Below are 19,011 nucleotides of genomic sequence, written 5' to 3'. Positions count from 1 at the left end.
GGCTTATTGCACAGAATTGAGGATTTCTTCCTTATGCTTCTAATAGACAGTTTGATAAATAAGAATATTCCTTTTTTGTTGTCCAAAAACATAATAGTATACTAATCTATTGTTCTGATTACATAAAAATGTCATTTCCATGGGGTCCTTTTTTTTTTTATTCCAAGCTGGAGTACAGTGGCAACATCTCGGCAACCTCTGCCTCCTGGCTCAAGCGATTCTCCTGCCATAGCCTCCCCAGTAGCTGGGATTACAGGCATGTGCTACTACACCCAGCTAATTTTTGTTTTTTTAGTAGAGATGAGGTTTCGCCATGCTGGTCAGGCAGGTCTCGAACTCCTGACCTCAAGTAATTCGCCCACCTTGGCCTCCCAAAGTGCTGGGATTATTGGGATGAGCCACTGCTTCCAGCCTCCATGGGGTATTTTTAATTAGTATCTATTACATATTTCAGTTTTAGTTACCTGTGATATGTATCTGTAGGTATTATAATTTGCAATCATGGATCACTCCCACAATACAGAGATGGAGACAATTCTTATTCAAACCACAATTTAGACATAAGTTGATTTTATTCAACAAATGAATAACAACATTGAATAGATGTTTTAATTTTGCCCTGCTATATTTTTTCCATGATTGCAATTATGAAACAATCCAATGGAATTATTATAATTATTCAATGTACATTTACTCAGTATCAAGTACGTGAAAGCTACTGGGCTAATACTTGGGGACAAAGTATTAACAAAAGCTTACCTCTAACAGAGAACACATTGAAAAGATACTCTGATGGATGTAAATAATTTTAAAACTAGGATGAATGTGATTGATAATAATGAAAACAGACACAACTAATATTTATTGAGGTTACTCTATTTGTTAGGTATTATTTTATTTTATTTTCTATTTTTTTTAGACAGGGTCTTGCTCTGTCACCCAGGCTGGAGCGCAGTAGCGTGATCTCAGCTCACTGTAACTTCTGCCTCCCAGGCTTAAGCAATCCTCCTGCCTCAGCCTCCCAAGTAGCTAGACCTACAGGCGTGCACCACTACACCCAGCTAATTTTTGTATTTTTTGTAGAGACAGAGTTTCACCATGTTGCCTAGGCTGGTCTCCAACTCCTGAGCTCAAGCTATCCACCTGCCTTGGCCTCCCAAAGTATTGGGATTAAAGGTGTGAGCCAGTGCAGCTGGCCAGATATATTTTAGATACCATTACTAGCCCCCATTTTATTGATTAGGAAACTGAGGCATTGCGTGTGACAAGCAGATTAACTACCTTGCCCAATTAGGTGACAAGGTGAAGGAGGAAGGGGAACATGACATTTTATGTAGACTCAGGGAAGACTTCTTAGATGATATTTAAGATAGGAATCAGTGTAAAAGTTAGCCAGGCAAAAGAAGATTCCAGCCGGGCGTGGTGGCTCACGCCTGTAATCTTAGTACTTTGGGAAGCCGAGGTGGGCAGATTACCTGAGCTCAGGAGTTTGAGACCAGCCTGTGCAACATGGTGAAATGCCATCTCTACTAAAAATACAAAAAATTAGCAGGATGTGGTGGCACGTGCCTGTAATCCCAGCTACTCAGGAGCCTGAGGCACGAAAATCACTTGAACCCAGGAGGTGGAGGTTGCAGTGAGCTGAGATTGTACCATTGCACTCCAGCCTAGGCAACAGAGCGAGGCTCCATCTCAACAAAATAAAAATAAAAAACAAAGTTTATTAAATTTTTTTTAAAGTTCCTTGGAAAATGTTATTCACTTTGTCCCTGAGAGCAACAAATTTACACTGTCCATATTGAATCTGCCCAGATCTAAGCATGGGGATCAATCTGGTACTTCTAAACAAATCATAAATGCTGCCACTAAAATATTTGTTTTAATTCTGGCCTCAAAGTCACAGCTAATAAATAAGAATGGGAATTTAAAAATTGAAAAATAAACTGAATGCAGCTGCTGAACTAGAAGTTTCATAGATCTATTTAACAGCATCACTTCATGTCTTTTTCTGAATAGGTCCCATACAAGACAGAAATGTATGCCACCCAGTCCACCAACCTACATGGTCTCCTAAATTCATTTTGCAGTGTTATTCCATCATGTACATTTTATAGTATTTTTAACGTTTCCCAGGAAGTGGCTATGGGCCTGGTTTGTTCTTGGATTTTGTTGTCCAGGACGTGTTTATAGGACTGTCATCTAAAAATATGTCTCTCTTTTAAAAAGACTAAAAGGGCTGGGCACAGTGGCTCAGGTCTGTAATCCCAACACTTTGGGAGGCCGAGGCAGGCAAATTACATGAGGTCAGGAGTTCAAGACCAGCCTAGCCAACATGGCAAAACCCCATCTCTCCTAAAAAAAATACAAAAATTAGCTGGGTGCAGTGGCGCACACCTGTAATCCCAGCTACTTGGGAGGCTGGGGCAGGAGAATCATTTGAACCTGGGAGGCAGATTGTGGTGAGCCGAGATCACACCACTGCACTCTAGCCTGGGCGACAGAGCAAGACTCTGTCTCAAAAAATGAATGAATGAATGAATGAAGACTAAAAGGAATTTATTTATATTCTTAAGTGTAACAGTGACAAACACAGGTAAACTGGTTTGAGTTAGATCAGCTTTAAAAACAAAAATCATGCAATCAACTTTTTGGCATGTTTTATTTGTTGTACGTAAACTTCCCTAAACTAGTAAGAAGTATTCTAACAAGCAATACCATTATTATTAGCCATATTACATGCCCCATGAAAATGCCTTTAACCAAATTAGAGAATTATTAGAGGGTTAAAACTTTCTAATATAAATTTAAAAACATATATGGTTACATGTATGGGTAAAGAAGGACTGGAGTATGTCATTGGAGGATCTATTAGTTATATTTTCGAAAAAGCCAATTTAAATTAAAAACGTAACTACTGCATTAAGGACTATTGAAATTACGTGTCTTTGTACAAAATGCCAATTAATAAAAGTTCAGAACCTAACAAACGTAATTCAGCCAGTGTGCAGAGAACCACCTCAATTTACTTAATTTTTTATTTTTTATTTTTTCAGGCAGGCTCTTACTCTGTAACCCGGGCTAGAGTGCAATGGTGGGATCAGAGCTCACTGCAGCCTTAACTTCTTGGTTCAAGCAAGTCTTCCATCTCAGCCTCCCAATTAAGTAGCTAGGACCACAGGCATGTGCCACTGTACCCAGCTAATTAAAAAAAATTTTTTTTTAGAGACAGAATCTTGGTATGTTGCCCAGGCTGGTCTCAAACTCCTGGCCTTGAGTGTTGGTCCCCGCATCTTAACCTCCTGGGTCACTGGGATTACGGGCAATGTGCCCAGCTCCTACCTCATTTTATAATGTTGCATTTCTGAATCACATTAGTAAATTTATGATTTACTAGCAGGGAGGACTTAAATGAAGAGTGCTAGAAAATACATCATTTTATCTCACAAAAACATTTTTTAAACTATAAGACAAATAATAATTTAAGGAAAAAACCCAGCTACTGAGGTATCTATGCATTTACAAATAGCAGTGCAGTTTCCTCACTAAAACATGTCCTCTATGAGTGTGTGTGTATATGTATGTACACCAATCAGAAGGGTTAGAAGAGTAAATATGAACCAGAAACTAGCAAAGCAAAATAAAAGGTCACCTAATGATACAAGCTGATTAATGGTTAGAAGCCATGGCTAACCCCAATGACTTTTTGTACGAAGCTGGGTAGCTACTGACTAGCACTTGCTAATTAAAAAAAGAAAGAAAAAATCTAGACTTCCAAATCATTGAGAATTGAGCATTTTCTGCATCCTTGCTCAAAATCAACTAATAAGTCAATATTCAGAACAGCAAAAATACTCAAAGCTGAAAGTAAATAATTAAGATGAATTGTAAGTAATTGCTTACCAGCTACTATAAAGCATTGTGCAAACCAATTGTATGAGTGGCTGCTGAGTTATAAACCCTCCACTGAATACGGATATCTAAACAGGTATGAAGGATTTATAAAATGTTGCAGAAATGAGGACACATTGAAAAATATATCTGTGCACAACAAACTAATGAGTCCACTATACAGACTATGGTTCACAACCTATTTCAAATGTGCCATATTTTTCTTGCCTCTTTCACTCAAATAATATTTATGGTGCCAGGCACTGAATCATTATTTTCTAATTAAATATCTTTTAGGTCCCAGCTTGTAATTGATTTCTTTTTGAAGAACTATCTCCAGTACCTCAAAACCAGGCTAATATTTATCCGCTAGCATGCTGTCCTTACTCCTTAAGACCCTATTTGTGCATTTGTAACTAACCAGCGAGCAGACTCTATGCATAGGGACTATGTCTTATTAAGTGAATTACCAAGACTTAGCCAGACAAAGTGAATAGAGTTACTAGTGAAAGAGGCATCTTCCAATGTGTTAGCTGAAACAGGTGAAATCACACCAGCAAGCTTCAACCTTTTTAATAAAAGGTTCTAAAACATTTTTGTAGTGTGGATCCTTTTAGCAATATGATGAAGCCTAAGAACCACTTTCTCAGAATGAAATTAAAACACAAAATAAAATACTTAAGATTTTAAAAAATTAAAATATAAGTAGCATAAGTGCTTTCTTGTTAATGCATTAAATTATAGGCTCTATCATAATTTTGAAGCATAAGCAATATTTAGAGAATTATATATAAATGTGAAATGATATAAAAACAACCATTATTTTCATCACTCACAAGTTTACAGGTACAGTTAACTAATTAGCATCTCCAAATGGGAATATTTCCAATGATACTAACAGGCTTCATAGATTGCTACATGAAACCATTATGTAATACCAGAACAAGGAAACTCTATACACCATGAACCATTTCAAAGTCAATAAATTCCAGAAGAACTTTAATAGACTCTCATCAAAATTTCTATAGAAAAATAAGGAAAGGACCGGGCACAGTGGCTCATGCCTGTAATCCCAGCACTTTGGGAGACTAAGGCAGGTGGATCATGAGGTCAAGAGATCGAGACCATACTAGCCAACATGGTGAAACCCCATCTCTACTAAGAATACCAAAAAAAAAAAAAAAAAAAAAAAAAAAAAACTGGGTGTGGTACAAGCCTGTAGTCCCAGCTACTCAGGAGGCTGAGGCAAAAGGATCGCTTGAACCTGGAAGACGGAGGTTGCAGGGAGCTGAGATCGTGCCACTGCACTCCAGCCTGGCAAGAGAGCGAGACCCCATCTCAAAAACACAAACAAAAACAAGACAGACGAAAGAAAGAAAGAAAGAGAGAGAGAGAGAGAGAGAGAGAGAGAGAGAGAAAAGAAAGAGAAAGAAAGAAAGAAAGAAAGAAAGAAAGAAAGAAAGAAAGAAAGAAAGAAAGAAAGAAAGAAAGAAAGAAAAAAAATAAAAGTATTAAAAAGTACTGAACTGAACTATCACTTTCATTGTCAAAATAGAGACTACCATGCCTAATACAATGCCATATATCCACAGTGGGGAACAGTTCAAAATAATTCACTAAGTTTCCTATTACTCTGAGACACCATGCCAAGCACTAGAGACACAAAGATTAATGACATCTGATCTCTTTGTAGGAGGAACAGAGAAGTTAGCAAGGGAAACAAATATTTAAACAAATGATTGTCACAAAATAAATTACATCATAGAGTTATAAACCTAGTGTCCCAGCAACACAGAAAAATAGGTATAAATATTGCTATTTTTAACCTTATTGTATAAACACAAATGTGAGAGGTCACAGAAATCAAATGGCAAATGTAGATCAAAATTATGAAACCATTTTATGATAGCAAATTAACTGTGGATGACGATAAGAGACGACTGCAACACTCTTTATATAATATGTTCTTCTTAGAATGCAAAGTCATAGAAAGAAAATACAGCTGCCAGTGTCAGAAGCACTGTAGGGTTATATGAAATATACAGTAACACAAAGGAGATTTGACATAACAGATGGAATATCAATATGAGTCATACTGGTTATTCCAAGTGGACTGCTACAAGTGACATAACTTCCAGGCTGTTTTTTCACATTTAACTTAATTCCCACAACACTCAGAGAATTTCAATAAATCTTGCCTTTATTTATTAAATCAATCCTACTGATTTCCAATCACTATAAAAATCCTGTTCCCTTAATCAAAGATGACTTATTAAGAGATTAAAGGGTAGATTATTCAAAGTGCTTTATAAAACAGTATCTCTATATAATGATAATCTCTTACTATCATTCTTTATTTGAAAAGATGAAAAGAAGAGGGAAAGGATGGGCTTTTCCCATCAATTTTCAGTGATATAATCATTTCTGAAAACTAAGATTAAAAATAGCATGCTCCTTAGATACATCAACCAAATGGATAAGATCTGAAAAGACTGCAAGTTTATGATGACTATACCAGCTCTGAAAACAAAAGAGCAGTTTCATTTACGAAGTATTTTTAAAATACAGATTGAGCATTCCTAATCTGAAAAACCAAAATCCTCACAAAAATTTATGTTCTTCTTATAACGCAAACCAAAATGCTCTGAAATGCTCCAAAACTGGAGCACTGACATGATGCCACAACTGGAGAATCCACACCTGACCTCATGTACAAAGTCTCAGTTAAAATGCAGTCAAAACTATGTTTCATGCACAAATCACTTAAAATATTGTATAAAATCACCTTCAGGCTATGTGTATAGGGTATACATGAAACAAATAAATTTTGTGTTTAGACTTGGGTTCCACTGAAGATAACTCATTATACACACAAATATTCCAAAATCAAAAAAAAAAAAAAAAAATCTAAAGTCAGAAAGACTTCTGGCCCAAGCATTTCAGATATAAAGTACTCAACTTGTAACTTGTTTCCTACCACTGGAAGTATTACACCAACTCCTTACTGTGAAAATTGATCATTTAAAACAAAAAGAGAGAGAGCGAATTAGGCATTTATACCACTTTTGATATACAGGAGAAATGGTGTTTACTCCTGGCTGATGACAGAAAACGTTTTCTATAGAAGAATAACAGTCAATAAATGCAGAGACCAGGACAGAATTAAGAAAACAATCCACCATTCTACAACCTTCGATGTAACAAAATTATTAATTTAAAAGTTGTGTCAGAAATAATGTCAAAATGACATACTGTAGAGTACTTGATAATATCCATAAGAAAAACCTATTTCCAATTATGTAGATACTTGATAGTCATTACCTTACTCCTGTGATCAAATATAGCACCACAAATAGGGAGACAACCTAAAATAATGTGTCTCCTATTGGGATGAAATGATGTAGACAGCAATACTGACAACGTTTAGAAACAAACAAACAAACACACACTCCTTAGCCTGAATGGGTTTATACCTCTAGACTTAACTTCCAGTTAAACAGATAGATATCCAGGGAACGGAGAAATACAAAAACATTATCATAATGAAAAAAATCTAGCGAAGCATGGTGGCAATACTTTGGGAGGCTAAGGCAGGAGAATTGCTTGAGGCCAGGAGTTCAGGATCAGCCTGGGCAGCATAGTGAGACTCTGTCTTTATCTTCTTTCAAAAAATAGTAAAATTAAATAAAAATTTAAAAATCTTGCAAATGCAGAATTTAAATAAGACAATTACTCTGGATATTGTGAAAAGAAAATTAAGAGTACAAATCATATGCTATATTAAAAGGAACTAAAAAGATAGAACAAAATGTGGAGTAAACCTTAAGAAGAAACAGAAAAAGAGCACCACTAAAAAAAAAACGAGAAAATTAAATTAGCTTACAAAGTGTTGTAAGTTACACAGAAACTTCAAGTTGCAAAAAAAACACTGCTCGTATGTATTAATATTCTAGTTTGGAATACTGAAGTTCTTGGAGTAATTACAAACAGAAATTAATGTAACCCAACAGCATTGCTTACATGGCTGCTGTTTAATAGCTACTTTATTGAGAACAAAACTAATTTTAGCGGGATTTTAGAGGGGTAGTAAATTTTTATTATAAATTCACTTATTCAATATAATGACTTAATAACTTTTCTGATACACACTGATACATGAAGAAAAGTCACATTCCATATTCCATATTTGGCTGGAAAACCCATTGTATAAATGGTCTACAAAAAATAAAACAGAGAGAGAACTTACCACTTGTATTAAAAGCCATGCAGCACACTGGCTTCTCATGGGCAGGGAAGTGGGCCACAATGCCATCACTGTCAGAATCCTCACTCACAAGCACCTCCACAAAAGAAATAAAGACAAATGGAGGTAAATATTTTCTCACCAATAACCGAGCTTGAAGACTGTAAGAAAGTACATCACAATACCACTGACCAAATAACATGTTTCCACTCTAGTAGATTATTCTTGCCAATATAAGGAGAGAATTCCACTTTAGAATTGAGGAAGAGATATAACATGCCCCCAAGCACATCAGTCATATAAACTCTGAAAAGAGTCAGATGACTTGACTGTAGATGACAGAAACAATTACTTCTTCAAGTATAGGTTCAGAGGAAAAAAAAAAAAAAAGATACAATCAACTATTTTCAATTCTTTACAAAATGTAATCACTTAGAGCTTTATCCAAGGACAGGAAATACAGGTCTTACTGTATTATGGGATCTGCTGGAAAATCACAATTTTTTGCCCATTATTGAAATATAAGAACAGGGGGAAAACAACATAATTTGTTAACCATAAACAAACAGGTATATAGAGAAATCATCCAGTAACATTTTCATATTATAGTATGAAAGTTGTGTTCTTCAACTCCTAGTTTATAGAGAGAAATAGAACTTATTTGAAACGACTATCAAATCATAAAAGCAGAAGTACATTAGAATAGGTACCTCTGTATCTCAAATGGAGTTTCTTTTACTCCTCTTTTTAAAGCTATACTGAAATATAATTTACATTCCATATAATTTCCCATTATAAGTTCACAAACTTTATAAAAATTATTTTACTTATCTAATATTTCAGAAAGCAAACCTATTACACCAATTTTGGATCATAGTATTTAGACACAGAGAAATTTGATTTTAAGTAACCTTGGACGTTGTCCTACAATGACGATGCTATTTTTTTTCTTTCAAAAATACATGTTAGACTAAAGTCCTACTATGTGTAAAATACTCTGCTAAGAGCTCTGAATATAAACCAAATGTTATTCCTGCCCTGAAAGATACACAGTAAATGACTAGAACAGTTATTTTATCAGTTATAACATATTTGCAAATATAGCCCAAAAAAAAATGTACTTAAGCACTGAGATTTGTGTGTGTGAAATTTGTGTGTGTGAAAGCTTTACAAAGATACAACTCGCATACCATAAAAGCTATCCATTTTAACTTTACAGTTCAATCATGCTATACAGTATCAAAACCATCACAATAAGCCACCATAAAAATGTCGGGAACGTTATCCTCTCCGATCTTTATGCCTTATTGCTCTAGCTAGAACCTCCAATTCAATCTAGCTACAAATACATTGATTATATTGATCTTTTCAAATAACCAATTTTAGACTTTTCCAATATTTCACTGTTTGCTGTTCCATCAACTTCTACCCAGATCTTTATTATCTGCTTCATTTGTCTTACATTGGTTATAATTTGCTCTTCTTTTTATCATCTTTTAAGGGAAACACTTAGATTATTAATTTCAGGCCATTTTCTTTTCCTAATATAAGCATCTAAAGCTATAAATTTTCTTCCATATAATACCATAGTTTAGTCATACTCCATAAATTTTTATATGTTCTGTTTTCATTTTCATTCAATTCAAAATATTTTCTAATGTCCCTAAGCTTCTTTCTTTGAGCCATGAGTTATTTACAAGTGCGTTTTATTTCCAAATATTTGGAGATTCCCCAAATTGAATTTTGTTATTGATTTCCATTGTCCTTAGAGAAATACTCCGCATGACTTTAATCCTTTTAAAGTTATTAAGATTTGTTTCATGGCCAAGCATCTGTTCTAGCATGTACAATGAATGTCCCAGATGTTTTTGAAAATAATGCGCATTCTGCAGTTTGGGGTGGTCAAGTTAGCAAATAGTGTTAAACATGTCTTCTAAGTCTTTTCTAATTTTCTATCTAATTGTTCTATCAATTATTTTTTAATAGAGAAATAGTCATACATGTTTACTAACATGCATGGGGAAAATTACAGAGTGCTTACTCCTATCAACTAATGAGGAATAAATTATTGAAATCTTGAGCTGTAATATAGAGCTAAAATTGGGCCAGACACGGTGGCTCACGCCTGTAATCTCAGCATTTTGGGAGGCTGAGGCGGGCAGATCACAAGGTCAGGAGTTTGAGACCAGCCTGGCCAACATGGTGAAACCCTGTCTCTACTAAAAATACAAAAATTAGTCAGGCCTGGTGGCGCGTGCCTGTAATCCCACTTACTAAGGAGGCTGAGGCAGGAGAATCGCTTGAACCAAGGAGGCGGAGGTTGCAGTGAGCCGAGATCGCACCATTGCACTCCAGTCTGGGAAACAGAGTGAAACCGTCTCAAAAAAAAAAAAAAAAAAAAAAAAAACAGAGCTGCAATTTCTTCTTTCAATTTTGTTATATTTTGTTCAATGTTTTTAGGCACTGCATTGTTAGGTATTTACATGCTAATAATTGTTTTATTAATTATACATATTAATAGTGTTTTTCCAGAACAAGTATCACTGAGAAAAAAAAAGAAAAAAGTTTTATCTGTTGTGTATTAACAATTGTTTTATTATATTGACCCTTTTATCGTGAATGAAATGTCTCTCTTTTACTCCAGTAATACTTCTTGATGTAAAGTCTTTAATATTACCATGGCCACTCTAATTCTATTATGGTTATTGTTTACATGATATATTTTTTAAATTTCAACTTTCAGATATAAGGGGTGAATGTGCAGGTTTGTTACATGGGTATATTGCACCCAGGTAGTGAGCATAGTACCCAGGAGGAACCCATACTCCTACTTCCTCCCTCCCCATTCAAGTAGTCTGTAGTGTCTGTTAATAGTTTCCATGTTTATGTCCATGTATGGTCAATGTTTAGCTCCCACTTATAAGTGAGAACATGGGGTATTTGGTTTTTCACTTCTCCATTAATTTGCTGAAGATTCTGGCCTCCAGCTCCATACATGTTGCTGTAAAGGACGTGATTTCATTCTTTTTATGACTGTGTAGTATTCCATGGTGTATGTATAACACATTTCCTTTATTCAATCCACTGCTGGTGGGGAGTTAGGCTGATTCCATATCTTTGCTATTGTTAATAGCATGGTGATTAATATACAAGTACATGTCTCTTTTTGGTAGAGCCATTTATTTTCCTGTGGGTATATACCCATTAGTGGGATTGCTGGGTCAAATGGTAGCTCTGTTTAAGTTCTTTGAGAAGTCTCCAAACTGCTTTCCACAGTGGCTGAACTAATTCAGACACCCACCAGCAGTGTATACGTGTTCCCTTTTCTCCACAGCCCCACCAGCATCTGTTGTTGTTGTTGTTGTTGTTGTTGTTGTTGTTGTTGTTGTTTGAGATGGAGTCTTGCTCTGTCACCCAGGCCGGAGTACAGTGGCATGATCTCGGCTCACTGCAATCTCTGCCTCCTGGGTTCAAATGATTCTCCTGCCTCAGCCTCCCGAGTAGCTGGGACTATGGGCACCTGCCACCATGCCCAGCTAATTTTTCGTGTTTTTAGTAGAGATGGGATTTCACTGTGTTTGCCAGGATGGTCTCGATCTCCTGACCTCGTGATCTGCCCGCCTTGGCCTCCCAAAGTGCTGGGATTACAGACATGAACCACCAGGCCCAGCTGGTTTTTGATTTTTTTTTTTTTTTTTTTTTGAGACGGAGTCTCGCTCTGTCTCCCAGGCTGGACTGCAGTGGCCGGATCTCAGCTCACTGCAAGCTCCGCTTCCTGGGTTTACACCATTCTCCTGCCTCAGCCTCCCGAGTAGCTGGGACTACAGGCGCCCGCCACCTCGCCCGGCTAGTTTTTTGTATTTTTTTTAGTAGAGACGGGGTTTCACCGTGTTAGCCAGGATGGTCTCGATCTCCTGACCTCGTGATCCGCCCGTCTCGGCCTCCCAAAGTGCCGGGATTACAGGCTTGAGCCACCGCGCCCAGCCGGTTTTTGACTTTTTAATAACAGCCATTCTGACTGGTGTTAAGATGGCATCTCATGTGGTTTTGATTAGCATTTCCCTGATGGTGAGAGATGATGAGCATTTTTCCATATGTTTGTTGGCCCACACGTATGTCTTCTTTTAACAAATGTCTGTGTTCTTTGCCCATTTTTAATGGAGTTATTTGTTCTTTACTTGCTAAGTTCCTTATAGATGCTGGATATTAGAGCTTTATCAGATAAATCATTTGCAAATATTTTCTCCCATTCAGTAGTTGTCTGTCCGCTCTGTTGATAGTTTCTTTTGCTGTGCAGAATCTCTTTAGTTTAATCAGGTGTCACTTGTCAATATTTGTTTTTTGTTGCAATTGCTTTTGGGGACTCAGCCAAAAATTCTTTACTAAAGCAGATGTCAAAAAGGGCATTTCCTAGGTTTTCTACTATGATTTTTACAGTTTGAGGTCTTACATTAAAATTTTTAAAGCATGTGACATACTTTTTACCATCCTTTTATTTTCAAACAAGTGGTCTTTGAATCTGAAGCAATTTGGGTCTGACACATTTACCATTAACACATTGTTGGTATAACTGGATTTTAAGTTTGCCATTTTGCTATGTATGTTTATATGTCTTAGGTATTTGTTGTTCCTCCAATCTTCTTCTTCTGTGTTTAGAAAATATTTTTAGCATTAATATTTTAAGTCCTCTGTTACTTTTTCTGAGTAATTTCTTAGTGGTAGTTGGAGGGACTACAATATGCATATTAACTGGTCATCTATTTCAGGTTAATATTGATTAAATTCCAGTAAAATACAGCTCATTGATTGAATATACCTGCATCTGCTACCTACTCCTTTGATTTATCATCTTCCTATGTATTACCAATTTAAAAATAACTTCTCATTATTTCCTCAAAAAACAAAACAAAACAAAAAAAAACAAAAAAAAACAGGGAAAAGCCTTCCCCTGTGAAAGCCAATTTTAAAAATTAGAAGTGCGCAATCCCAGCAATTTGGGAGGCCGAGGTGGGTGGATCAGGAGCTCAAGAGATCGAGACCATCCTGGCCAACATGGTGAAACCTCGTCTCTACTAAAAATACAAAAATTAGCTGGGCGTGGCGGCGCACACCTGTAGTCCCAGATACTTGGGAGGCTGAGGCCGGAGAATCGCTTGAACCCAGGAGGCGGAGGTTGCAGTGAACTGAGACTGCACCACTGCATCACTCCAACCTGGCAACAGAGTGAGACTTCGTCTCAAGAAAGAAAAAATTAGAAGTGTTACACCTGATGCACAGATATCAATGAAAGGATACAAGAAACATGAAAAAGCAAGGAAATACGACACCTCCAAGGAAACACAATTCTCCAACAATAGGTTTTAACCCCCCTAAAAAATATATAAAATGCCTGAAAAAGAATTCAAAAATACTGATATTAAAGAAGCCCAGTGAGATACAAGCAGACACAGACAACATTACAAAGAAATAAGAAAAATGATTCAGGATATGAAAAAGAAATTCACGAAAGAGATCTCCTAAGAAAGAACCAAACAGAAATCCTCAAACTCAATGAATGACATAAAAATACAAGTGAGGCTGGGCGCGGTGGCTCACGCCTGTAATCCCAGCACTTTGGGAGGCCAGGGTGAGTGAATCATGAGGTCAGGAGATCGAGACCATCCTGGCTAACACAGTGAAACCCCGTCTCTACTAAAAAATACACAAAATTAGCCGGGCGAGGTGGCGGGCACCTGTAGTCCCAGCTACTCGGGAGGCTGAGGCAGGAGAATGGTGTAAACCCAGGAAGCGGAGCTTGCAGTGAGCTGAGATCGTGCCACTGCACTGCAGCCTGGGTGACAGAGCAAGACTCCATCTGAAAAAAAAAAAGAAACAAATTGAGAAGCTTCAATCATAGACTAGACAAAACAGAAGAAAGAGATTTCAGTTTGACAGACAGGTCTTTCAAACTAATCCAGTCAGATAAAAGAAAAAGGAAAAAAGAATGAAGACAGACAGGTTGGGTACAAATATACACTTAGATAAAAGGAATAAGCTTTTTTTTTTTTTTTTTTTTTGAGACGGAGTCTCGCTCTGTCGCCCGGGCTGGAGTGCAGTGGCTGGATCTCAGCTCACTGCAAGCTCTGCCTCCCGGGTTTACGCCATTCTCCTGCCTCAGCCTCCTGAGTAGCTGGGACTACAGGCGCCCGCCACCTCGCCCGGCTAGTTTTTTGTATTTTTTAGTAGAGACGGGGTTTCACAGTGTTAGCCAGGATGGTCTCGATCTCCTGACCTCATGATCCGCCCGTCTCGGCCTCCCAAAGTGCTGGGATTAGAGGCTTGAGCCACCGCGCCCGGCCAGGAATAAGTTCTAACATTCCATAGTAGAGTGACAATAGTTAACAACAATACATGGTACATTTAAAAACAGTTAGTAGTGAGGACTTGAAACGTTCTCTACACATAGAAATGCTAAGTGCTCATGGTGATATATATCCTAAATATCCTGATTTGATGATTAAACATTCTATGCATATAACAAAATATCACATGTACCCCAAAAATATGTACAAATATTACGCATCAATTCTTAAAAAATAACCAAATGGCCAATAAGCAAATGAAAAGAGGCTTAACATCACTATTCCTTAGGTAAATGCAAATTAAAACCATGATGAGATACTACTTTACACTCATTAGGATGGTCATTATTTTAAAAAAGAAAAATAACTAGTGTTGGGGTAAGGATACACAAGAAATTGAGACCCTTATCCATCATTGGACATTCGCTGGTCGAATGTAAAATGGTCCAGCCACTGTGAAAAATAGTTTGGTAATTCCTCAAAAAATTCAAATACAGAATTACCATATGATCCAGCAATTTGATTTTTAGGTACATAACCAAAAGTATTACAAATAGAGACTCAATTAGAAACACGTATACCAATGTTCACATAAGCATTATTCAAGGTGGCGGGGCACGAGTGCTCATGCTTGTAATCCCAGCACTTTGGGAGACCAAGGCAGGCAGATCACTTGAGGTCAGGAGTTCGAGACCAGTCTAGCCAACATGGCGAAACCGTGTCTCTACAAAAAAATACAAGAATTAGCCAGACATGGTGATAGGTGCCTATAATCCAGCTACTTGGGAGGCTGGGGCAAGAGAATCGCTTGAACGCAGGAGGCAGCAGTTGCAGTCGGCCAACATTGCGCCATTGCACTCCAGCCTTGGTAACAGAGTGAGACTCCATCTCAAAAAAAAAAAAAAAAAAAAAAATTGGCAAAAGAGAGAAGTAAGCCAAATGTCCATCAATTAATAAATAAACAAAATGCAGTATACACATTCAATGGAATATTATGGAGCCTTTAAAAAGTATGACATTCTGATATATGTTACGACAGGTATGAACCTTGAAAATATTATGCTAAGTGAAATAAACCAGACACAAAAGGACGAATATTTTAGGATTGCACTATGTGATGCACCTAGAAACAGGCAAATTCAAACACAGAAAGTAGAATGCTGGTTACCAGGGCCTGGGAAACAGTACTGCAAAGTTATTGTTTAATGGGCAGAGACTTTCAGTTTCAGGTGGTGAAAAAGTTTTGGAAACGGATAGTACCTGTACTGATAATTACATAACATTACAAATGTACTTAATGCCACTAAAATGTATATTTTATATTGCTAAATAATATTATATTGTTTGCATATACCACATTTTATTTATCCACCCATTCATCAGTTGATGAATATTTAGATTGTTTCTACTTTTTGGCTATTGCAAACAATGCTGCAAATATTCAGAGTTTTATCGTGGATATATATTAGTCATATAACTCTGTTTAACATTTTGGGAAGAACTTTGAAACTCTTTTACAAAGCGAATGCACAATTCTGACCAGCAGGTTAGAACGGTCCCAATTTCTGCTTATCAGCCACAGGTATATCTTTTTCAAAGAAATGTTTATTCAAATCCATTGCTCATTGAAAATTAGGTAGTCCTGGCTGGGCGCGGTGGCTCAAGCCTGTAATCCCAGCACTTTGGGAGGCCGAGATGGGCGGATCACGAGGTCAAGAGATCGAGACCATCCTGGCTAACACGGTGAAACCCCGTCTCTACTAAAAAAAAAAAAAAATACAAAAAATTAGCTGGGCGTGGTGGCGGGCGCCTGTAGTCCCAGTAACTCGGGAGGCTGAGGCAGAAGAATGGCGTAAACCTGGGAGGCGGAGCTTGCAGTGAGCTGAGATCCGGCCACAGCACTCCAGCCTGGGCGGCAGAGCGAGACTCTGTCTCAAAAAAAAAAAAAAGAAAATTAGGTAGTCTTTTTATTTTTGAGTTGTAAGAGTTCTTTATATATTGTGAATACTGGTACCTTATCAAAAATATGATTTACAAACATTTTCTCCCCTTCTGTGAGTTGGCTTTTCATTTTCTTGATCGTGTCCACTGTAGCACAAATTTTGATTTTTAAAAGGTTCAATTTATGTACCCATTTTTAAAAATATAAAAATTTTAAGTATTTCTTACACATACATCAATCACTACACATCAGATGATGTTACAATTTCTAATGAAATCATCAAATATAATCTTATAAATTCATTGAGAAGGATATCTTACATATACCTTTATTTTTACTCACCCCATTGTTGTTCTTTCATTTTTGAAGTTCTAAGCCTTCTTTTATTGTCATTTCCTTGGAAAACTTCTTTTTGCCATTTTTAAGAGTTGATCTGTGAGTGATAGGTTCTCTTAATTTTCCTTTTTTCTAAGAATGCCTTTATTTTCCTTTCATTTCTGAAGTATACTTTCACTACAAATGGAATTTGGGGCTACCAGTTCATTTATTTCAGTACTTTAAAGATACTGTACCACTTTCTTCGGCTTCCACGGATGCAGTTGGGTAATCCACTATCTATCATACAGTGCTGGTGGGAATACAAAACAGCACAGGCACTTTGGAAAATAGTTGCGCATTTCCTTTCTAAAAGTGCACTTATACAACTCAGCAATACTCTTGGGCATTTACAGAGAAATGAAAACATATCCGCATTAAAAACCTTTACACAAATGATCATGACAGCTTTATTCATAATAGAAAAATGCTAGAAACAATGCAAATGTCCTTCAAGGAGTGAATAATTGAACAAACTGACATATTCGTACAATGGAATACAACAGAGTGATTGAAAAGTACAAACTACGGCTGGGCGCGGTGGTTCACACCTGTAATCCCAGCACTTTGGGAGGCCAAGGTGGGCAGATCACAAGATCACGAGATTGAGACCATCCTGGCTTACATGGTGAAACCCCGTCTCTACTAAAAAATACACAAAATTAGCCAGGTTTGGTGGTGGGCACCTGTAGTCCCAGCTACTCGGGAGGCTGAGGCAGGAGAATGGCACGAACCCAGGAGGCAGAGCTTGCAGCGAGCCAAGATCGTGCCACTGCACTCCAGCCTGGGCGACAGAGTGAGACTCCGTCTCAAAAAAAAAAAAAGAAAAAAAGAACAAATTACATGCTGCAACCTGAATGGACTTCAAAGACAATACATTTAGTGTAAAAAGTCCATCTTAAAATATTACGTAATATATGATTCAATTTGCATATCATTGTCAGAGTCATAAACTATACAGATGGAAAACAGATTAGTGGTTATCAGGAAAAAGGGATGGGGTGGGATGAGAGATGGTCATGAAATACAAAGAAGTTATGTGTTGATGAAACAGTTTAGAACAGTTCTGTATCTTAACTGTGGTGGGGGTTACATGAATGTACATATGGGATAAAATTTCACAGACCTATACATGCCCACATAAACACACCAATGAATGCAGGTTAAACAAATAGAGAAAACTGAATAAGACCTGTAGCCTAGTTATCGGAGTGTATCATTGTCCATTTTCTGAGTTTTTTTTTTTTTTCTTAACCCACATCACTCAGAAAATTTTCTTGTTTTGGTACTATACTATAGCTACAAAATACATCATCATTCAGGTTAAGCTGAAGGAAGTAAGATGAAAGGCATGTGCAACTCACTGTGAGTCTATAATTACTTCTAAATTAAAAGTTAAAAATATAGAATATATTGCAAGCTTTTGAGTGGCTCAGTTTCTGATAAGTTAAAAATGGTATCTCAGTTTTAATTTGCAGCTCTCTTATATTAATCACAAGTGAAGTTATGAGTATATTTTATAACATTTATATGTATAGTTGACCTTTGAACAACTCATGTTTACAAGTGCTGACCCCCTGAATAGCTGAAAATCTGCATATGACTTTCGCTCCTCCAATACTTAACTATTAATAGCCTACTACTGACTGGAAGCCTAACTGATGACCAAAATTGTCAATTAACACATATTTCATATATGTATTATAGATTATATTCTTATAATAAAGTAAGAGAAAATATATTTACTGTCCATCAAGTGGAAGTAAATCAATTATAAAGGTCTTCATCTTCATTGTCTTCACCATGAGTAGGCTGAGGAGGAGGAAGAAAGGGAGGAAGAGAAGGAGTTGGTCTTGCTGTCTAAGGGCTGGTAGTGACAGAGAAAATCCACATATAAGTAGACCTGCACAGTTCAAACCCATGTTGTTCAATGGTCAACTGTATTTTAATTTTTCTGTGAAATATTTATTTCTATCTTTTGCCCATTTTTCTACTTTAAACTTTATCTACAAAATTCCCTTTCCTTTCGTATATTATAATCCTACACCCTGTATGCTTCCTTCCAACACAATTAGCATTGAGTATTCCATTTGATGGCAATAATAAAGACAGAAGCCATCCAGCAAAAAGACACATTAATCTTACTACTACCTAAGATTCTTTGAATGTTCTCTTTAGGGACTTCACAAATATAAACAACCAGATACTTCTGGAAGAATCTT

At 36.8% G+C, this 19,011-nt stretch overlaps 1 protein-coding gene across 9 annotated transcripts in view; it reads right to left on the bottom strand.

The window, feature by feature from the left end:
• BCAS3 (BCAS3 microtubule associated cell migration factor) overlaps positions 1–19,011 on the bottom strand; it is a 733,207-nt gene that overhangs the window by 480,385 nt on the left and 233,811 nt on the right. For all 9 annotated transcript variants that reach the window (XM_030922807.1, XM_030922806.1, XM_030922804.1 and 6 more), the window contains one exon: positions 8,135–8,228. In XM_030922807.1, the coding sequence (XP_030778667.1) occupies positions 8,135–8,228 (94 nt within the window). The remainder of the gene's footprint in view (positions 1–8,134; positions 8,229–19,011) is intronic.

The sequence above is a fragment of the Rhinopithecus roxellana genome, chromosome 19, assembly GCF_007565055.1.
Source record: "Rhinopithecus roxellana isolate Shanxi Qingling chromosome 19, ASM756505v1, whole genome shotgun sequence".
NCBI lineage: Eukaryota > Metazoa > Chordata > Mammalia > Primates > Cercopithecidae > Rhinopithecus > Rhinopithecus roxellana.
The sequence above is the reverse complement of the archived record's forward strand: the minus strand, read 5'-3'. Positions and strand labels throughout refer to the sequence as shown.